The sequence below is a fragment of the Centruroides sculpturatus genome, unplaced genomic scaffold (genome assembly GCF_000671375.1).
Source record: "Centruroides sculpturatus isolate CEXI.00-Female unplaced genomic scaffold, Cexi_2.0 scaffold839, whole genome shotgun sequence".
In the NCBI taxonomy this organism is placed as follows: Eukaryota; Metazoa; Arthropoda; class Arachnida; order Scorpiones; family Buthidae; genus Centruroides; species Centruroides sculpturatus.
In genome coordinates this window covers 53,825-71,606 of record NW_019384978.1, presented here as the reverse complement: position 1 = coordinate 71,606, position 17,782 = coordinate 53,825, and the positions used below count along the sequence as shown (strand labels likewise).

The window sequence follows — 17,782 nt, the reverse complement described above, 5'->3', positions numbered from 1 at the left end:
ACAAAGTGGGGTTCCCTATTACCACCTCCTCCTCTATTATAAAAATTACTAAGAACTGGTTTAGACCCTACAAAATGTTATGAAGCTCATTGCTTATCCACTAGATCAGCATTTACATTGTCAGTGATAACTTCATGGCACCTACAAGAGAAAGATGCTATTGCAGCTTACTGAGGCACAAACAGCACACTCAAATATCATGATGACCTTAATAATTTAGAAATATAACAAATAACAAAGGAATTTTTATATATTAAAGATAAGCATCTTTTATTGTAACTGTTCAATAAATTGTAAGCCAATTCTCCGTTTTTTCAAATCAACACTAATCACTTTAACTTTAATTTGGTTTCCTAATGAAAGTTTTTTCCCACCCATTTTAGACACATGCACAAGTCCACTTATTTCCAGTCCAATATCTACAAAGGCACCAAAATGAGTTACATTGATGACTTTTCCTGTTAAAACTTCTCCACAAGTAATATCATTGATGGACATAACTCCACTTTTGAACATTGGTTTATCATATCCTATATTACAAAAAATTTTAAATTATTAATATCTTATTAGTTTATGCAAGAATTTGAAACTGAATTCTCTTACCAGATCTAATATCATATTCCAAAAGTTGTGATAATGCATCAACAATCAATTGCATAGTAGGAGAACATACACTAAATTCGTTTGATAACTGTTCTATATCTAAAATTCTCATGGAATTAATTTCTGAATTAATTATCCACAGAATACAAAAATGAAATTATACTTACTTGTATTGTTCATTAGTTCTTTTATTTTCTCTATCAGTTTGGATTTTCCAATATCGGCTGCATTTGCATTTATTTTCTTTAAAAATCTAAGTTGAATATTTGTAAGTATAGTACACATTGGAAAATACATTATTTAATTTCTAAAAACTACCTCTCAGCAGTATCATAAGATTCTGGATGTATAACTGTCATATCAAGAGGATTTATTTCTATTGATAATTTCATTTTTTTTCTTGATTTTGTTGTTTTACTGGCTGATTTTCTCTTTCTTGTATCTGTTTCAATTTCTATTATTTCTCTAAAAAATAAAAGATATTCAATGTTATAAAGAAAAAATAAATATTAATCACATTAAGTATTTTTAATATAAAATTTAATGCAGTAAAATTTGCTTGTGCCAACAATAGAACTGACACCTAGCAGTATTAGCACAAACTACGTAATGGCGGCTGCTTGGGTATATAGTCTGTGATCTGTATAAAAAACTTGAGAATGATCTCTTTTATAGACCATTCTTGAGTTTTTATAAGAAAAAGTCACCCAATATCTATAGCTTGCTATGGAACGATAAAGACAATGTAAGAAAGGAATAGAAAGCTTGGGTATATAAAATACCATTTGAAAATCAACAGTTTGGAATTGAAAAAGATTATGTGGGTGTGACTTGAAGAAACCTAGCAGTACATCTGCAAGAGCATAGATACAACATTGACAAAGGACACAACAACATGATATTAGTGATTATGGCACAGACTGAAGGAGCGATTGTAAAATGAGAAAAGGCGAAAGTCATTAAAATAAAACGGTGCACTCTCCATCCATTGCGCTGGAGATGGAAAAGGTGGACATTTATAAAAGTAAAATGAAAAACCATTGCCTAAATGCTAGGGATGTTAATGCTTCCAACAGCATGGAAATATATAATAGAAAAAAGAATGGGGTTTAAAAAACCCTTAAATCATGTTTCTTTCTAATTAGCTTTGTTTTCTATGTTTTATTTATTTATTTATTTTATTTATTTAATATACACACTCCTTTCAATTTATTTTAAAGTTAAATTATTTTTTTGAATTTTAAATATGTAAAATATTCAAAAACGGTACGTTCCATTTTGGAACGTTTATAATATTAAACCTGACGATGGTCTATATTAGATAGGTTAAAAACGTTTGTAAAAATAAAAGAATTTTAAGNCTTCTTTCAATTTATTTTAAAGTTAAATTACTTTTTGAATTTTAAATAAGCAAAATATTCGAAAATATGTTCCATTTTGGAACATTTATAATATTAAACCTGACGATGGCCATATCAGATAGGTTGAAAACGTTTGTAAAAATAAAAGAATTATAAGCTCAGCAAAATTAGTTGTTAGTGAAACTGAAATTGAATTATTTGCTGAGAAAGAAGTGGATAGATATGAAGTTATCAGTTTTGGCATTTCCTCTCTTTCTATAAGACATCTTTTTCGATCACCCACATATTCTAAAATGTCACAAAGTGTAATCATCATGACTTAAACAACTACAAAATCAACTAGAATTAATGTCAGACACAAATGCAGATAAAATGTTTTGACTACAGAGAGAAAAGTTATTACAAAGACAACACAAAATTAAATGTATGAGAATCATTGTCTGAGAACATTTGTTTTCTTTAATGGTAATTCACACTTTGTTTTATTTTATATCACTATTAATATTATTCTGATAATTTTCAAGTTTTGATGATTTGGCTTTATAAATTTTGTCTATGACATAATTTGAAATTATTTAAGTTTCATAGAAACCAATGTAAAATTCAAAATTTATATTGTTGTTTATTTTATGAAAGATAGTATAAAAAACATTGTTTTTAATTTTCCTATTATATAAATATAGTAGAATTTAGTTATTGTAATTACAAATATTGTTATCAGTTATTTATTATTATTAGAATTGGCACATTTTAAAACATATAAGTTAGAAATTTTCTTATTGTTATCAGAGTTTAGTTATAGTAACAAAAAGTTTTCATTGGTGTTATCAACCTCAACATATAACTAACAATACACAATTATTGTCGTCTTAATCAGTGCTTTAAATGTTAATCATTAATTGCTTATAGTGAAATAATTTAAATTGTTGGCATTCAATTACAGCAATAATTTAAATTGTTGGCAAACACAGTACAGCAAAAAAGCAGCAGTCAAAACAAAGCTGGATTAATTACTATTAATTAATTAATANACTGACATTTTCTGCATGTGTCATTTGTGAGTGTTGTATCTTTGAGTATGTGTTTTCTGTAGTTTTTAGTGTTTATGACCTGATCCTGGCAATCATGAACCCTTCCGTCTCCCCAAAGAGGCATCCCCGATCTAACCTTATTATTATTATTATTGTAATAACAATCTACCATGTGTCATTTGTGAGTGTTGTATCTTTGAGTATGTATTTTCTGTAGTTTTTAGTGTTTATGACCTGATCCTGTATGGCAATCATGAACCCTTCCGTCTCCCCAAAGAGGCATCCCCGATCTAACCTTATTATTATTATTATTGTAATAACAATCTATTTTGTTTTTTTCCTCCAAAACTATCTTAATTAATTAATAATAACTATTGTTGGCAAACACAGTACAGCAAAAAAGCAGCAGTCAAAACAAAGCTGGATTAATTACTATTAATTAATTAATAATAACTACAATTAATAAATATATACATTGTGTAATTTTTAATTGCTTTAACATGTCCTTTTAATGTCATAATTAATAAAACCAGAATTTCCGTTACTTCTAGCCTTATTTATTTACTCCTGTTTATTGTTAACAGTATAGGTAATCTCAATGTGATTACAATTAGCAGACTCTACTGTAACTTAAATTTATTGCAACTATTCAATCAGGTTGACTGCTGACAAAATATTAGGACCATGTTCTTGCCAAAAATTTCTGTTCAATCCCAATTGATCTCTAATAATTTGGAAATGAATCAAGGCCTGCAGGACTCAGATTTGTTGCATTATATTATTATATTTCTAACATATTTGTCATATATGTTAGAAATGTAAAACTTAAATTATAATTAAATTATAAAATATATATATTAAAATGTAAGTTATATACACTCACATATCATTAGAATGGTCTATCATACAAGTCTCAGGTAATATTTTAACAAATCCAGCACACTGTTCAAATGATTTGGGGCCAAGGCCTCTAACACAGTTTAGTTGTAGCCGATTCTGAAACGGTCCATTTTCTGTCCTCCATTTGATGATATTTTTTGCTTTAGCAGGAGTTAATCCAGCAATTTTACTAAAGAAAAAAAGATAGAATCAGATGAATTATATTTCAAAAAAGTTTAAAAGAAATATTAATGTCATACCTTAAAATTTGTTCTGTACAAACATTTAAATCAATGCCAACAAAACTAGTACATTCAATGACAACTTCATTAAGTGCATTTTTCAACATTTTTTCTGGGATGTCATGCTACAACATAAATTAGTTTGTTGGATTATTAAATTCCAAATACATCTGCAATTAACTTGTAAAGCAAGATAACATATCACTTTATTAAAAATTTTTAATTTTATATGCAAGATTGTTCTCCACATTCTGCAACATACTGATTAGTCCTTAGGGCTACAATATTCTGTTTATTTTTAGGAAAAAGTATCTGGTGACATAGATCACTAAGCATTATCATCACCATTTTATTAAATATAATTGACAAGACTATGTCTTGTTTATAAAATTGCAGTGCTGTTACAGCTTCATGCCTCAGAGGTATGAAGGAGTACATGTCAAGAGTTGATAATTGGCACAGAATTTGGTGCCCAAATAATACGCACATAGAAAAAACCAGACTTGTAACACTGTGGCCATACATTCCAAACCAGGGAACCGAGAAATGAGTCAAAATAAAATACAAAATGGTGACATCTTTCTACAAACAGGTGAGTGTGTGAGATTTGTGCATGCGTTGCTCCTTGGAAATGCTAATGTTGCAAAATCGAATTTTGACAAACAAATCTGAAAAAAAACCCATTTACCTGTCCCATGTTATTCCCAACATATCTCTGGTCGTGACCTGCTGATCTTGACCAGTTGACTTGAGATATCTCATTTCAGCATTGAAACGTTTTTGAAACTAGACAGCACTAGTCGTTATAATTTTATATTAAAACTAACTTCTGAAATATAATTTTTTTAACACAAAACGACTACTAATCCTAACACTGCATTGAGTAACAACAATCCACAAAACCTTTTTATAACAGTGTTGTGTCCTATAACAATCTTCACGAACGTCTAGTCACCACCTGAAGTAGACCTCGGTGGAGGTCGAAAACGTTTGTGAAGATTGTTATAGGACACAACACTGTTATAAAAAGGTTTTGTGGATTGTTACAATTTTTTTTTGTTTTTACATTTATTAATATATTTATTTTGTTTGTGCAAAATAGAAAAATAATTTTGGACAATACAATAGTGATAATTATTCTTTTCAAAAATGGGAAATTTTCATTAGCCATCGACAAAAATTCAACCTGAGGTGACATGTAATGGAGAGAAATTTCAACATTGGATAGGTTAATTTCACTGAAAATGCATCATGGACTACATCGTGGTCATGGCCGGCGAAGTTTGAACAATTGCACTCAAAACTGATACCAAAGAAGATTGGAGAATGAGAATGAGACCCGCCGTGAGCATCAAAGTGATCCTGCTTAGTAGTGAGTCTCTGAGACATATTCTTGTTCCAAAGCCATAGTCTTGTTACTTGTTTACATCTTAATTGGACTACAATTTGAAAAAAAAATTGTAGTCCTATAAATCCCTATTGTCATCCATCTGTCTGTCTTTCCTTAAACTCAATAATGGAGTTAGATAGATGAATGATGAGATCAGATATGGAAACGTTAGGAGCAGGAGGCCTCAATTAACTATATACAAACATCCAATACAAACTGGAAGTCATGTTATTTCAATTCAAAAATTTTCCCCCAAAAGGTGTCACATAGATGACCAGCACAATTCTATTGTTGAAGGAAAGTACGATGTTTAGAAGCAAGCCACTACTAATTTGAGGTGGAGAGCACAAATTTTAAATTAAATAAATTAAAAATATGAATAAAAATTGCAACCCAGCATTGTGATGATGGCACAATAAATAACTGCTCATTTACACTTAAAATTGTAGCTTTACCCACTCTTTAAGTAGTTTGATTATCTAAATACATTCATTGATAAAGAAGTTATGCACTAAGGGGAAGACATTGGAATTGAATAAAACTTTAATAGTCTGAATGTAATGACAACAGTAATAAGTGATTACAATATCATAGCAAACAATTTCCTGTGGAAAAAAACAGTATACTTCTCTTGCCCGAGTACATGTAGGTGAGATAATACAGTCATACATGGAGACATACAGGCACTATATGCTATCCTGTGACAGATATGCCTATATATATGCCAGATCCCTCACAGTTGTAGATTGCCAAAAGCAGCATACCATCTGGTCTCACAAATGCTCAACAGGCAACAAATCTGGAGACTAAGAAGGCCAAAACAGGATCTATCCAGGGAAACCCTAGTTCTGTGCTGCCAAGCATTATCTTGCTGGAAAATGGCTGCTTACAGTTCTACCAAGAAAAGTGACATGAGAGCAAATGATTCCCAAACTTACTACTAATACTACTAGAGGTGATCAACTGTCATGTGAGATGATTTCTCATACCAGTCCAACAAAGCAGACAGTATGCTATTTAACAGTAATGGCAAGATTGAAATGCTCATCAGTGGTTCTTCACATTGTAACACTGTGGCCATACATTCCCAAACATAACCAGGATTCATCAATAAAGACAATATGCTGCCAGTCTGTAATGGTTTCTGCTTCTCTGTAATGTCATCACTACAAACAAGGCCAATGAAAATGGCAGGATGCATTGTGGTTGTTATGCATGCAAAATAATGTGCCTGTGTTAGTTACCTGCCAATGGTCCAGGAAGAGAGAGGATTCTGTGATGAAGCTTCTACGTATCTCTAGATGGTGGACAAAGGTACTGTTGCAACTGATGCTTGTCTCATGAGCATCTCTTCTGGTGGTCTGTCATGGACATCCAGAACTAGCCTGCCATGTATGTTTCCTTATGTATTCAGTGCCCCAACACTTCCTCATAGTTAAGTCAGAACAGCTCAAATGACAGACATTTCAGAGAAACAACCATCCTGTTTTTTCTCTGATGTGACCTATTAGAAACTATCATTGTGTGTAAGCAAATGTTAGGCATGCTTGATATTTGCTTACACACAATTCCAAACAAGAAATACATAATTTTGAAAATTCTAAACACAATGAGTTATAGAATACTGAGGTAATAATTTTAAGGTACTTGGTCAGCATTGTTTGTTTGCATATAGCAACATGACACGTGGACAATCTGCGAAGGGAAATTGCCTCCTGGAAGGACTTTCTAAGGGAAACTGAAACACAAAGAAAACCTGGAAAACTTCATTGGTCAATTGCAGAGACAAAGTTTACATTAAACAATAATTAACAGCCAAATGACAGATATTGGCTTGCTGCACTGTGGTTTGAAATGCATTGCAAAGACAATGATCATCCATTTCTAAATGAACCTTGACAAAACAATGGCTATTACTCTTTTCACTATTAGTTTCCTCTTTTAGATATTCAATCAATCAGGTTATTTATTTGTGATGTCAAAAAAAAACTCCAATAAAGTCACCAGTTATCCTCTGAAAGCTTCCAGTAGCATAAAATCTTAAGGCTGTCAACAACTGTTGTTCATCATTTTATGACAAACCTTTTTAATTTAGACATTTAATTTTGTTGCCAATAAGATTTAAAATATAAATAAATCTACATTTAGAAAATCTATAATAAATTCGTATTCAAAATAAATTATAGTTCTAAAGGTTTAGTCTGATCTCATATTACTCTTTCCCTTTGTAATTGTTAAGATAAATAATTTTGTTGATTCATCTGGTTTACAACATTTTTATCAAATGAACAATATCCATTTTTATCTAAACTTTGTGACAAACAAATCAATGTGATAGCTTCCACTGAAATTAAAATACTGTCTAAATATGTTATTGAGTGAGTCTGGAAAGTAGGTCAAATAACTGACAGGTATCCCTTGCTTAATGCAGGATTTGATTAATATGAAAAATTAATTGTGCGTTAACCAATCCCTTTAAATACATTGCAGAGGTTTTAATTAATGCAGCTTTAGCAGCCATGTTTACTTAACATAAATATGTTTTCTCAGAAAATATGGTGTTGGTAAATTTTATATTTTTGTTCTGAGGGTGATTTCCAATATAGATATGTAGTTTAATTATGACAGTTGTGAATTTTAACACATTATTGCTAATGTGATATTGTATTCTTTGTTTAGAAGATAATTGTAAAACTTTACTTCACATTTTCTGTGTGTGAAATCAAATCAAAATATCTGCAGATAAAATAAGTATTTATTATTATGTATATTATATATGCTTTTAAGTTTCATAAAGAATATAATGCTATACAAACATTTAAAAAAATACTTGTAGTGTATGGGAAAGATGCTCCTAAACGTACAAATGTGGTTTGAAAATTTTGTTCAGGAAATTTTGAACTAAAGGATACAAAACATATGAGATGCCCAAAAGCTGTTGACAAAGAAATTTCAGGAAGAAATTGTTAAAAATCAGTGAGTAACAACTAGTGAACGTGAACAAATCTTAGTGTATCATTGACAATAATTGTGTTCCACATGCATTAAGTGAAAAAACCAAACTGGATTGAGTATAATTTTGACTGACGAAGCTCTAAGGTTTCATTTTTACTTTTTGAATTAGTTACTCATTTTTATCATAGAAAACTTTTCTTATGAATGACAAAATAAAAATAAAAATATTTGTTATTAACTGAAAATTTGTTCTAGGGGGTTGTGATTGTTTGGTCGAATACGAAGGTACAGTATTTTATTAATGTAATTTTGATATTTAATTAATTAATCCTTTGTGGCAGCATCAAGGGATTAATTAATCATGCTATTCAAGGAATACCTATATTTATTTTACAGCTTCAAATGTTAAATAAATAATAGGCTGAAAAAGAATCCTTACTTTATAAGATCAAAATCTAATTATTTTCTTTTTGAATTATTTTGCAATTCTATAGAAATAGAACTGCAAGATAATCTGATCTTAAGATACATGCCTTCAATATATTATGAGACTTACTTTTGAGCATTTCTGAATATCTTAAAGTCTTTCCTGAAATAACTTTTTGTTTATGACAACTCTTACTTGTTACATATTAAAAGTTTATATCGTTGTAATCACAGCTAATTTTGCATAAATTGTCACTTTAATTTTTGATAGCCTTTAATGCAGTTTATGTAACTTTCTATTATGAAATTCTCTATCACATAGTGTAAGACATTTCCAATTATTAAAACATTTAATTTAAATAATAATACTGAACTGACCTTAGTTGGGAATTGGTCATATGTGGCTAGTCAGCCAGGCAATGCTGGCTCATGACTTTGCCAATTTTTTGTGTTATTTTTCACAAGTCTTCTCTCTGTTTAATTTAAATCTGGTATATTCTTACCTGATACATTCCAATACCAAGATGTTTTGGTTCAACTTTGATGTACTCCAATAAAGGATCTTGAAGTCGACGTGCAATTGACACTAATATTTGAAATATATTAATTTAATAATAAAAATTAATTTAAACTCTAGTATCACAAAATTTATTTTAGGTAGTTATTTTAATTTTAAAATATTTATTGATTAAGTTAATTATTTATTTATTTCTTAATTTTTATTCTATAATTTTTGTATAAAGTACTTTTAAATTAATAACTAGAAGGATTATATTAAAGAAGTAAAATTTTGAAGTTATTTAGAGATTCATGTTTCATGTGTATTGTGAAAATAAAGCATTGAAATTTTTTAAGATGACAATAGCTATCCTTATATAGATAAATATTCATGATACAGGAGTCATTCTAAAAGAAAAGAATGTTTTGATCTGATGAGCCGTGCAGTTCTCCTACCATCCTCCACCACCACATCATGGACCTTCCCATTTTTTTGTGCCAGTCTAATGTTAACAGATAGCCGCAATGATTGTTTAGTGTTTATAGTGTAACTTTGAAATGTCTGACAAAATTATAACTTAATCCTGCCAAGAATGAGGTTTGTAGTATAATACGCTTTTTGAATGCGAAAAAAGTCCGCCCTATTGAAATTTACAGACAGATAACCAAGGTTTACGGTAATGTGATGAATAAAGCTTCAGTTTGAAAATGGTGCATCATGTTTAATGGTGGATGAACGAATATTCACGATAAAGAATGCTCAGGCCTACTTTCAGTTGTGACTGACTAACTCAAATCAAGGATCAAGGAAAAAATTCAACAGGATCACTATAGATGGACTCAGTTCATTCTTTCCTGAAATTTCAAGAACAGTTCTTTATGACATTGTTAGTGGTGTTTGGGCTACAGAAAAGTGTGCGCCAGGTGGGTTCCTCAACTTTTGATGGATGAACACAAACAAAATTGGATGGGAGCTGCACTGACTTTTCTCAGTCAGTACACAAGGATGACAAGGAGTTTTTGAACCACATTGTTATTGGTGATGAGACCTGGATTTTGCATAAAACTCCAGAAACAAAGTGCTAGTCAATGGAATGGCATCATTCCAGATCCCCAACAAGACCAAAAAAAGCCAAACAAATTCTGAGCAACAAAAAGGTTATGTCTACAGTGTTTTGGAATCAAAAAGGCATCCTACTTGTCAATTACATGCCTAGAGGGGAGACCATAAATGCAGTGGCCTCTTGTCAGACCCTTCAATGATTACGCCACACCATTCAAAACAAATGGTGGGGATTGTTGTCCAGAGGAATTGTGCTTCTTCAGGATAACACACGTTCGCATGCTGCTGCGTTAATGAAGAATTTGCTTCAGCAGTTTAAGTGGGAAGTTTTTGAACATATTCCTTATAGCCCAGACTTGGCTCCAATTGATTACCATCTTTTCCCAAAATTGAAGGATTTTTGGCTGAGAATCACTATGGAAGTGATAACAAACTGAAAGAAGCTGTTAATGACTGATTCAAGAACTTGGCAGTAACTGAGTGTGCAGAAGGCATAAAAAAGCTGGTGATACACTATGACAAATGTTTAAATTTGTATGGCAACTATAGAAAAATAGCTAATATATCATATGTGTTGTAAAGTAAGTTTTGTTTCATTATCTTAAATAAAAATATCTAGAGAAACAAATGTTCTTCACTTTTAGAATGACCTTCATACAATTTCTACCCTGTGTGATATGTGAATGGAAAGTTATATGTTACATTTCTGCTTTTAATTTGTTATCTGACTAGCATGATCATCATTGAGAGAGACTTCTATTGAAATTCTTTATTGACATGAAAATTTAGACAGAAAATTTTTCAGTCTGTAAAGTGCTGTAAACTTGCTCTACTTGATTTCATGTTTGATTTTGACAGAAACTTCAAAAAATATGCTTTCTGTTTTAATTTGCATTTATGATGTATTTTACATATGTGTGTTCCTGGTTTAATTCCATTTCAGTTGAAAAAAGTGTAAAGACTGATCTGCTTTCCTAATTACAGAAATATTTTTAAAAACGTACTACAGTAAAACCTTGATTTAATGGACTAATTCAGATCAGTTTACAACTTGCTTCGCAACGGGAAAGATGCAATTGACTTAAAATATGCACCGGGGGTATATGCTATCCCCTTTGGGATGATAGATTTAACAGCAGTTTGGTTTATGTGGGCTCAACCAAACGCTCCCTTCACAAAATGCTGTGTGAGCACAAGCATGACACCGNGGACATTTGAAATTTGCCAACTAGGACGGTCGGTTAATCGGGGGTCGGATAATCGAGGCTCTACTGTACATCACATTACATAACAGTAAGCAAACTTATAAAAATATTAAATATGTGTAAGTAATATATACCATGTTTATAATAAGAAAATGTATATGGAAATATAAATTATCTATTAGTATTTGTTGGATAATTATTATTCAAAAATTTTATGCTTAAATATTTAATATTCTATAAATATCTTGTTCTAATTTATCTCATCTTCTAACTTCAAATTGTCATTGTATCATTATCAAGTTGTCTGTGAAATAATAAAAGAAATATTACTTTTCTTTATTATTTTATTATTTACTTTTGTAATTTATTTTCCATTTTTAAAAATTCATTTTTCAAAATTTTATGCTTATACTTTTTGGTGATAAGGATGCCTTCCCAAAATAGAATCCAAATATATAAACTAACAATAAAGCAGTAGTAATACATAAACAGTAGAATTGTGAAAACAGTATGTTTTATAATGTTTGTAATTTGTCTTGAAGCTTCTTATCAGAGAATAAATAAGAAGTTACATTGATGTAATTACATTATTTTAAATTATAGAAATAAACTAATTTTTTCTATGATATTAATAATGCAAGTTCTTTTTTTAGTATTATTACAATTAAGAATTATGATTTATAACAGGTATAATTTAGAATATTGTTGTGAATGTAAAATTTCTTTAAAATTGAGTGTAAATGTGAAAGTAAATACAGTAAAATATGTGTAAACCAGAGTTATTTTTTCTGTTTTTGCAGGTTTCCATTTTGAACAAGAATTTAGTATTTTATTCCTTGTTTTTTATCTTTATATTGCACCAGACAATTACGTTCACTTTTTATAGTAGAGTCACTTTTACATATATATAAAACAATTTTATTACTAGGCTTAATTCAAAGTGATAACTAAAGGTAGGCATATTTGAATGCAAGAATTGAGAACTATTTGATCTTAAAAAGTTTTTGTTGTTCCAGAGAACTTGTGTTAAGTATTCAAATACAGATATTTCTCGTATAACATAGTACTTTTACAACATGGTTTGAAAGTTGGGGATATTCCCATCACACAACATGACTTCTGGTTTTGTTCTAACATGGTTTGGGAAATCTTCAGTACAAATTTTCACAATTTTTAAGTGTAAACTCTGTTATTTGATTTTTTTTATTCAAGCAAGCATGCATGTTGTCTCAAACTTGCCTGTGGGATTTAGAATATGAAATTATGAAATTAATGAATTATGAAATGAATGAAAATAATGAAATTATGAAATTAAATATGGTAATTTACTTAAAAATAAAAGATAGAAATTAAAATAATTTTCTTATTAAAGCAATTAAAGTATTATTGACTTTACCATGATAGTAATCTCTCCGTAGCGAGGCGCTACGGATGGCGGGAAAGTAGTTCGGCTCTTATAATTATGTTTTACGTAATTATAGGAGTTTTTTATGGGTTTTTATGGATACCGTTGCAATTTTTTCGCAGTTTTATAGGAATCGTAATTATAGGGACCGTAATTATAGGGGGGTCTAGTGTACTTATCACAGCTAAATGAGAAATTATTTTCTAACAATTGACATGTTAAAAATTAAAGAAAATGTTTATTAATTCACCTGCACTTCGAACATTTGGATCCATTCCCGGTAGTTCTGCAGCAGCTTCTTTTGTAACACTATAAATTGAAACTCCATGTTCATTCACTATACTGAAAAATGCACAAAAATTTGCAAATAAATTAAATTCATTTTTATAGAATAATTCATACATAAAAAATATGATGATAAAAAATTATAAGATTAAATCGTAGCATTTAAACTAAACTCAAATTGCTTTAAGTAATTTTTAAAATCATGAAATTAATAATAAATATTTTCTAAACATTGTTCAAAATAATTTAGATATGTTTATATAATATTCATTAATATTTAAGATGTATAAAACTACCTTTTGGTTATTGTCATACTGTTTTTTTCTGGCTGGTAAGCAAATTTTATCTTGATATGCCACAATGCCATAGCATTTAAACTTTTAAGTCTCAAGTGTTTGTAACTATTGAAAGTTTTTGAGTTATCAGAATTTTGTGAATGTGTTTGATGTTTTCTGTACTCCTAAAGAAAGCATGTGAAGTCATTTGTATAAAACTATTTTTATAATCTTTCTATTAATCAACTGAAATAAAATTTATTGCTAATTAGAAAGTGACCTAAATAAGATACACTCCTATAGAAAGTTTGAGGTTCACAGAATGCTTAGAACAAAATTCCATTCTTCTCTACATGCAGCAATCTTTGTACAGTGAGAAAAGGCATAATTAATAATAAAATATTGATATATAATAGGGGTGGAAACCTTGTCACAACAGGCGTTACATATCACTTATAACAAATGTGTGAAAGCCACATCCCTAGGGCTATTGAAACAATATTTTATATTATTTATAGTTAAAATACTATAGTTATCACTGTTACTGGTTCTTTATGACTGGCTAAGTAAATATTTGTTTTAATTCCTTTGACTTTATGAATGTATCCCTGTTCAAGTTTAAGTTACTCTTAAAATCTATATACAGTAGAGCCTCGATTATCCGACTCAATTGGGGACTGGGGTTGGTCGGATAATTGAAAAGTCGGATAACCGAAAAGTATGAAAAAATCCATTATTAGTGTAGTATATTATTATATCCCATGTAATTAGTATATCACTATTAATCTACTTTGCATTGAATTTTCATCAATGTTAAGCCTAACAAAAATTTTTTAAAATAATAATCGTCGCTATTGTATCATTAAAAATTAGAAAATTAAGCCTCGTTTAAATACTGGCTCCCTTTCATGGTCAAATGAGTGTTGCCAGCTAAAACACGTAAAAATAATATTAAAGTAGCCAAGACATAGCCAAATATTGTAGCGCTACATCACTAGCGGACATTTGAAATTTGCCAACTAGGACGGTCGGTTAATCGGGGGTCGGATAATCGAGGCTCTACTGTACATCACATTACATAACAGTAAGCAAACTTATAAAAATATTAAATATGTGTAAGTAATATATACCATGTTTATAATAAGAAAATGTATATGGAAATATAAATTATCTATTAGTATTTGTTGGATAATTATTATTCAAAAATTTTATGCTTAAATATTTAATATTCTATAAATATCTTGTTCTAATTTATCTCATCTTCTAACTTCAAATTGTCATTGTATCATTATCAAGTTGTCTGTGAAATAATAAAAGAAATATTACTTTTCTTTATTATTTTATTATTTACTTTTGTAATTTATTTTCCATTTTTAAAAATTCATTTTTCAAAATTTTATGCTTATACTTTTTGGTGATAAGGATGCCTTCCCAAAATAGAATCCAAATATATAAACTAACAATAAAGCAGTAGTAATACATAAACAGTAGAATTGTGAAAACAGTATGTTTTATAATGTTTGTAATTTGTCTTGAAGCTTCTTATCAGAGAATAAATAAGAAGTTACATTGATGTAATTACATTATTTTAAATTATAGAAATAAACTAATTTTTTCTATGATATTAATAATGCAAGTTCTTTTTTTAGTATTATTACAATTAAGAATTATGATTTATAACAGGTATAATTTAGAATATTGTTGTGAATGTAAAATTTCTTTAAAATTGAGTGTAAATGTGAAAGTAAATACAGTAAAATATGTGTAAACCAGAGTTATTTTTTCTGTTTTTGCAGGTTTCCATTTTGAACAAGAATTTAGTATTTTATTCCTTGTTTTTTATCTTTATATTGCACCAGACAATTACGTTCACTTTTTATAGTAGAGTCACTTTTACATATATATAAAACAATTTTATTACTAGGCTTAATTCAAAGTGATAACTAAAGGTAGGCATATTTGAATGCAAGAATTGAGAACTATTTGATCTTAAAAAGTTTTTGTTGTTCCAGAGAACTTGTGTTAAGTATTCAAATACAGATATTTCTCGTATAACATAGTACTTTTACAACATGGTTTGAAAGTTGGGGATATTCCCATCACACAACATGACTTCTGGTTTTGTTCTAACATGGTTTGGGAAATCTTCAGTACAAATTTTCACAATTTTTAAGTGTAAACTCTGTTATTTGATTTTTTTTATTCAAGCAAGCATGCATGTTGTCTCAAACTTGCCTGTGGGATTTAGAATATGAAATTATGAAATTAATGAATTATGAAATGAATGAAAATAATGAAATTATGAAATTAAATATGGTAATTTACTTAAAAATAAAAGATAGAAATTAAAATAATTTTCTTATTAAAGCAATTAAAGTATTATTGACTTTACCTAGAAGAAAACTATTTAAATTATTACCAGTATTTTATCTGAAGTGGATGAAAAGCATTTTTTGATATAAGACCAGACAAAAAATTTTCCGTATCTCTGCAAGCAGTACCATTTCCAATAGCAAGAATTTCACAACTGTAAAATTATTTATAATTCATTATAATGCAGCTTCTAATTTTTAAAATAAATAATAAAAGTTAAAGCAATACTTATGATTCAAATTAAATACTATAAATTCTTTTTATAACTAATATACCCATGTTTTTCAATCAGTTGTTTAAGAATATTTCTTGCAACATTGGACTTATTTGCATCAAAAGGATAAATGACACTTGTTTCCAATACAGTTCCTGTAAAGAAAAATTGAAATAATGTACATTATTTATGTGTTTACAAACCATAAAGTAATTACAGTAGAGCATCGATTATCCAAATACCGATCAACTAAAACATTGGTTAACCAAAAGTGTTCCAATTGGCAAATTCAAATTTTCACTAGTGCTGTGGTGTTGCAGCACAGAGAGTGCTCCCTGCCAACCTGAACTATAGGCCTACTTTAATGTACTTTATGTAAGGTATGAATTTGTAAGATGTATGATTCAAAATATATACAGTACAGTTTTGTGTTTAATATATTTTTTTTGTAAATGATCAGTTATCTGAACAACTCCAGTTCCAAATTGTTTTGGATAATCAATGCTCTACTGTATTTAAAGAGATTCTTAAAGTTGTTATTGATAACTATTTGAATATTTCACAAAATCCTAATATTCTATTTGGATAAAAGAGAGGTTATGGCCAATGTTTTCATCATGAAAACGTGAACGTTGGATGTCGAGCGCTGCCATCTGGCAAGTCTAGAAGGTTGACAATGGTGTTTGCTACGTCTAGCACAATGAACAGAAGTTCAGCTTAAACTTCTTCATTTTTTTTTTGTGTTTGGGATGGGTTAAAATTATGATGTATTTTATTAAAATAATGATTAAGCATTTATGAATAATATTGTAAAGAAACAGACAATTTTAATCCTGAAATTATTTAAGTATTCAATTTTTTTGCAAGTGATGTAAAGTGCCTATAGAATTTACATATATTTGTGTTCATAATAGTTTATCATAATTCTGTAGTAGTAGTAGTTTGTTCTTTCACAGCATCTTTCACCATCAACAGTGTAATATGTTCATAAATTTTCTAAAAATAATTTCCCTAGCTGCTTTCAAATTTACATAAGCCACTACTTCCCTCAACAAAAGTATGTCGTAAGAACAGGTAAAACACATTGTCCTACTATTATATTATCGTATGGTAGGTGACGTAACACTAATTATTAAAGCCAAAAATAATTATTTAGTGTTATTAAACATGCTATAAATATTTTAAAATAGTTTAATTTGTTTATTTACCTTCACTAGTAATGTTCATTGTTGTTAAACGTTTCTGCCATTTTTCAACAATATCCCATGAGTCAGTGCATGATGTGAATGTGTGGCAGGTGTTTTACTTTGAGTTCAAATGTCAAATGTGTATTTCTGCTTGTCGCACAAGTTTAATGTTTGAACTTCAGCTGCAAACTCTCTAATATATACAGAGGGGGGGTGCAAAAGTAGGTATACAGTTGTTATTATGGGAAAAAAAACATACAGGGAGAAAATAGGAAGAAAAAATATTTATTTTTATGTACAAATTAAATTACAAATAAGGAATACAAATTAATAAAAGATAATAAAAATAATAATAATGAACACCGAACATGTGTATTTCTCAGATTCTCA

The 17,782-nt window shown here is 29.3% G+C and overlaps 1 protein-coding gene across 1 annotated transcript in view; it reads right to left on the bottom strand.

Annotated features, from left to right (window-relative positions):
* Window positions 1-243: 243 nt before the first annotated feature.
* The window catches only part of LOC111632717 (S1 RNA-binding domain-containing protein 1-like), a 40,370-nt gene continuing 22,831 nt past the window's right edge, over window positions 244-17,782 (bottom strand). Inside the window, exons 10-19 of the mRNA XM_023377224.1 lie at window positions 16,267-16,360; window positions 16,038-16,145; window positions 13,309-13,400; window positions 9,391-9,473; window positions 4,135-4,241; window positions 3,879-4,064; window positions 922-1,068; window positions 771-856; window positions 604-702; window positions 244-530 (exon numbers count right to left, since the gene is read on the bottom strand). Of these exons, the coding sequence (XP_023232992.1) occupies window positions 271-530; window positions 604-702; window positions 771-856; window positions 922-1,068; window positions 3,879-4,064; window positions 4,135-4,241; window positions 9,391-9,473; window positions 13,309-13,400; window positions 16,038-16,145; window positions 16,267-16,360 (1,262 nt within the window). The 3' untranslated portion in view covers window positions 244-270. The remainder of the gene's footprint in view (window positions 531-603; window positions 703-770; window positions 857-921; window positions 1,069-3,878; window positions 4,065-4,134; window positions 4,242-9,390; window positions 9,474-13,308; window positions 13,401-16,037; window positions 16,146-16,266; window positions 16,361-17,782) is intronic.